This window comes from Corvus cornix, chromosome 19 (genome assembly GCF_000738735.6).
Source record: "Corvus cornix cornix isolate S_Up_H32 chromosome 19, ASM73873v5, whole genome shotgun sequence".
In the NCBI taxonomy this organism is placed as follows: domain Eukaryota; kingdom Metazoa; phylum Chordata; class Aves; order Passeriformes; family Corvidae; genus Corvus; species Corvus cornix.
In genome coordinates this window covers 36,495-41,548 of record NC_046348.1, presented here as the reverse complement: position 1 = coordinate 41,548, position 5,054 = coordinate 36,495, and the positions used below count along the sequence as shown (strand labels likewise).

Sequence of the window (5,054 nt, the reverse complement as noted above, 5' to 3'; positions counted from 1 at the left end):
ATTCATCGCCAAGGTTTGGGTGTGGACTGTGCCGACACCGGGGTTTCGTCAGGCAGGACAACTTGGAGGCTCCCGGGAACCACAATCCCATGGAGCGGTTGAGATGAGAGCGAGGGGGGGTTTGTGTGGAAGCTAAAGGAGGTGTGGGTGGTGGATGAGTGTTACGTTCTCCACATGTTGCTGTTGTTTTGGGTTTCCTATAACAATAAAAGAAAATGTAATAAATGTCCCAGAAATAGAAAAATTTTTATTGTATTGATATGTATTTGGCTTGCATTGCCCTGTATTGTTCTGTATTTGTGTTTGCCACTGCATTTCCATGTATTGCTCTGTATGTAAATTGGACTTTTACTAGCGTGTGTACGGATTGTATTCGTACTTGCGTTTGTATATGTTATTTCCACATGTTTTGCTGAAGTGTAAGTAAAAAAAATTCATTCAACACAGATGACGAAATATACCCTATTCCTCTCACTCCCCACCTTTTGGTTCCTGTCTTTCTTTGGTTTAGTAATTTTTTCGCTGTGTTTCTTGCTTTGCTACTCATCTTGGCTTTACTTTTCAGTCTATTCCTCACTTTACTTTTTCTGACTTTGTTTCTGTCTCTCTAACTCTTTCGCTCTTTTTCTCACTGTTTCTCTGTTTCTGTTTCTCTGTCTTTCTCTAGCTCTATTTCTCCTCAGCTCTTTCTATTTTTTGTTTTTTCTCTTCAACACTAATTCTCTTTTAAACTTGCTTTCTTTTTTTCTGAAACCCTATTTTTCTCTATTCCTTTTTCCCTCTAAATCTATTTTTTTCTCTATTTCTTTTTGTTTTCTCTCACTTTAACTTTCTTTCTGACTTTCTTTATTTCTGACTTTCTAGTGACTTTCTATCTTTCTTCCTAAATATCTTTCTAACTTTCAAAAGTTCTTTCTACCTTTGTTGGTTTCTAACTGTTCTTTTTTTTGAATTTTCTTTGTTTCTACCTTTCTGTGCTCCTAACCTTGTTTCTATCTTAGTCAATTAGAAAATTAGTATGTGTATATCCTCTGAGACAAGGCAGGCCACAAACCAGCCCTCCCCCACCAGGTTTGGGAAAAAATAAATTTTCCTCAAAGGAAAGTGTTAAATAAATAATTTTTATTTCTTTCAAACACACAGAAAAAGGATAATGATGCTAAATAATAGCACCTCTTGCTCTGCTGACAGAAACCTGGGAAAATTTCAGAATCTTTCCATAGATCTCTCTCTTCCCCCTCCTTGGAGCTGGGATGGGGCATTGGGCCCACCTCCAGGGCCAAGGCCTCAGTGGACATTCCTCCTGCTGTATTCTGGTGTTGAAACGGTCCAGCAGAGGGGAAAAAAAAAAAAAAAAAATCCCAGGAAACCAAAAGTGCAACTGTCTGTCTCTCTCCGGAGAAAGAAAAAGGTGATAAAAAACTGGCCGAAAGCAAGCAGGGTGCTTTCCCCACTCTCGCTCTCCTGCCGCAGCTGAAAAAAATGTCTCTACCTCTGTGTGACCTTAAACAAGCTGCAAACTCCTTTGAAGAAGTTTTGCTCAGGTTTTCCTTCCCCCCCTCTCAGGCTCAGTTTAATGGCACAGAAAGGCACAAAATTAATTTCTGGGCATGGGGCAGCGATAGGGGATACACATCACAAAGTGAGACACTATGTTTTGAACTTCCTACCTCTCTAACTTTGGTTTTAACTTTCTACCTCTCAAACTTTTTTCTCTTCTAAATCGGTTTGTTTCTAACTTCCTACCTTTCTTACTTTCTACATTTCAAACTTTGCATGTTTCTAACTTTCTATTTCTTAACAGAAAGTCAAAACGCAGGAAAAGCGCCAGAACCGCAAACAGGCCCGGGTACAGCACGGCCTTTGCGGGTCACTGTCACACCGTTCTCTACTTTCTCTGCCCCTTCTCTACAACTTTTTCCTTCAATTTTCTCTTCCAGCCCCCTAGTTCTGTCTAAAACAATGCATCTAAACAATAATAGAGATAACAATACATCAAGTTCAGATAAAGGCACTGAAATCAGTAGTTCTGATGTTACAACCTTCTCACAGATAACACAAGTTTCCAAAGAACTCTCTTGGAACAGGGAAAGAAGAGAAAGCACACAGACTTTCAATGCAGTACTCTAAAACCGGCGAGAGATTTAGTCTCTGTCGGAGCGAAAGCTCCTCTGGACTCAGGCCCAGAGGGAAGCCAAAGCACAGGGATTGAATTAAAACCTTTGGACAGGCTGAGATACATGAAGCCACACCAAAGTGAAATAGAAATATAGATTTTTAACTTCCATAGAAATATATGCTAAGTGCCTTAAACATTAAAAAGCTGTAGCAGAGACCTTAAACACAGTTCTTGCTGCAGCAGTGTTACCTTTTCACAGAATTCCTTACTTTAGACAATATATAGATAGAATTACACCGTTCACATTTTTTAGATAGTGTTCACATAAACAATAGGAAGGCTGGGAGTTGGAGAGAGTGAGAAGGTGCCCCCTGAGCCTCCTTTTCTCTAGGCTCAGCCACCCCCAGCTCCCTCAGCCACTCCTTGTCACACCTGTGCTCCAGACCCTTCCCCAGCTCCGTTCCCTTCTCTGGACATGCTCCAACTTCATGACAAAAAGCATCAACAGAAACATGGAGACCTGTTTTTTTGTTTCAGAAAAAGGATTCAGAGCTACACAGTTTGATTCTTTTGCCACAGTTTGATTCTTTTGCCACATCTTTTGTCACGCACTCAGATTCATGGACAACACAATCATCTCTTTGCAGCTGATCAAGAGCCAAAAAAGAGGCCAACAAAGGTGAACTAGAAGACTCTGTAGAAGCAGAGGACAACTCTGAGAACTGCAGAACAGCTCTGCAAGGCACACACACATTTCCAAAAAGGAGCAAACAAAGTGACCTCTAGTACTACCATGTGTCCTCTCAACAAAACCACTGCAGAATCCAACAGGTAAAGCTTTCCTCATCCAAGCAGCCAAATGTCCACATGGATGGACTACATTTTTGGTCTCACCTGACGGAATTTCTCCTGGGTTTCTGCTTTCTCTTCTCCCAGTGTCCTCAGCTCCATCCACAACTGCTCCTGTTGCTCCTCTGCTTCCTTCAGCAGCTGCTCTAGGCGGGCTTTCTCTACGCAGAGCTCTTCGTTTGCTCTTTCACAGAAGTTCAGCTTCTCCTGCTCAGAGATCTTTTCTCTCTCCATCTCGTCCACTTTAGCAGACAAAACTTCCTTCTCTTGCTCCAGCTACAGTCACAGAAGCATAGAGGAAATAAAGTACAGGGAGAATTACTATGAAAGATTGGCTCAGACACAAAAGGAACACTGCCACAGTCAGTTGGTCAGACTGTCCCCTCAGGCAAGAAGGCTGAGAAGCAGCTGCAGCTGGAGACGAACACCTGGCAGTATCTCTGGCAACTCTGCTCACCTGCCACACATGTTTGTTCAGCTGCACTTTGTCCAATGCAAGAGCTTCATTGATGCTGCTCATCTTTGCTGCTGCAGCCTGTAGATCAGTTCTTTCAGCATTCAGCTTGTTCTGAGCCCCTGTCAGCTCTGCCACTGACCGCTCTGCCTGGAGAGGCAAAAGAACAATGGGACAACAAGAGCAGCAAAATCCCAGACTGCAAGCAGCAACTCCACCTCCCCTGTCTCTGACTTACTGCCAGGGCGGAGCTCCCAATAAGCTCATGGGGACCAATGACCCCAAAGAGCCTGTCTGGTTGGATTACCATTTTCCAAGAACAACAACAGTGTCCCTCTCTTCTACTGCCAGAAACAGCATCCGGGCTTATCTGCCTGGCACAACTCCCTCTCCCACAGGTGCTGCCTAGGTGTCCATACCTTCTCCAGAGCCACAGCAAACTCATCCTTCTCTTGCTCCAGCAGATCCTTCCGAAGCTGCAATTTCTCCAGTGTCTGTCTCTTGACTACCAACTCAACAATAAGAGCCAATAGAAACTGCATACGCAAATCTGTGTAATACCTAGGTAGTACTTGTGTAAGGCTTACCACTGTTAGAATTAGGCCAGGATAGGTTAAGAAAAACTAGAATTGTGTATTAATCTTATCGGTCAGTTAAGAAATATAATCCACACTTCTGTAAGAAAAAATATAGAGCGTATAGTACATTGTATAGAGTGTATAATGTATAGTGTGTATAGTATATAAAGCATATAGAGTATATGGAGCATATAGAACATATAGAAGAGGCTGGTTTTGCCTGCTGTTGCTGCTTGGCTTTATCACGTAACCCCCTTTGAACTCTGCCTTCAAGAAAACTATGAGACTATGAAATAAAGAACTTAGCAGAACAGCAGCCTCCTCTGCTCCGTTACCCTGGTCCGGGAAGGACGGTTACCCCGTCAAAAGCTCAACAAGTCTCGTATATCAAATCTCAAAAGTCACATGCATACTTATGGAACACTTTATAGTTTAAAAAAATATTTCAAACCAACCCTGACCTGCACCTGGCATCAACTATCTATTATCCACGGAAAGGAAAGTCTGGTGCCCCAGCGTGTCAGGTGCAGAGGATGAGCTGTCCAGGGAATGAGCAGCAAATCCTTTCTGCACCTGCCCTCACACTGGGACTGGCAACAACCCCGGGTGTGAGCTGTGAGGATGATGAGGGGTCAGAGCAGCCCCAGGTGTGAGCTGTGACGGTGAGGAGAGGGCGGCTCCTGCCGGGGGCTGTTTTAGGAGGGGTTTCCTCGACTCACTTTTGCACGGCGATGCTGGAAGAGAGGCGCTTATGCCGGGCTCCTGGGGGGCGGGGGGTGTCTCTCACGGAAGGACGGTGAGAGCGTCTCCCAGGGTCTGGGGGAGCGCTTGGATGTGGAGCGTTGCTTAAATGAGGTGCCGAGGGATGAACCTTTGTGCCGGGGAGTAGCAGGTGAGCCACGGTGTGGATTTGCAAGGGGGATCTTTCTCCTTTCCCCTTTTTCCTTTTGATTTCATCTTGCCAACCCCTCGACACGCCCGCCCCCCCCTCCTCCCCCGCCAGTACCTCCAGAAAAAAAAAAAAGGGGGTTGCGAGGACAAAAGGGGTGTAAAT

At 44.4% G+C, this 5,054-nt stretch overlaps 1 protein-coding gene across 1 annotated transcript; it reads right to left on the bottom strand.

The window, feature by feature from the left end:
* Positions 1 to 2,578: 2,578 nt before the first annotated feature.
* LOC120411021 (centrosome-associated protein CEP250-like) lies at positions 2,579 to 4,032 on the bottom strand. The gene is made up of 3 exons (XM_039563027.1): positions 3,842 to 4,032; positions 3,426 to 3,572; positions 2,579 to 3,244 (listed from the first exon to the last, which is right to left on the bottom strand). The coding sequence occupies exons 1-3, from the start codon at positions 3,962 to 3,964 to the stop codon at positions 2,996 to 2,998; spliced, it is 519 nt and encodes a 172-aa protein (XP_039418961.1). The 5' UTR covers positions 3,965 to 4,032; the 3' UTR covers positions 2,579 to 2,995.
* Positions 4,033 to 5,054: the final 1,022 nt, after the last annotated feature.

Bases quoted from the DNA above. Each gene is read 5' to 3' on its own strand.
- LOC120411021 (XM_039563027.1), bottom strand. From the start codon at position 3,964: ATGCAGTTTCTATTGGCTCTTATTGTTGAGTTGGTAGTCAAGAGACAG. The intron at 3,573-3,841 runs GTATGGACACCT...TTGCCTCTCCAG, and splicing joins TTGCTGTGGCTCTGGAGAAG to GCAGAGCGGTCAGTGGCAGA. The intron at 3,245-3,425 runs GTGAGCAGAGTT...CTGTGACTGTAG, and splicing joins TGAACAAACATGTGTGGCAG to CTGGAGCAAGAGAAGGAAGT.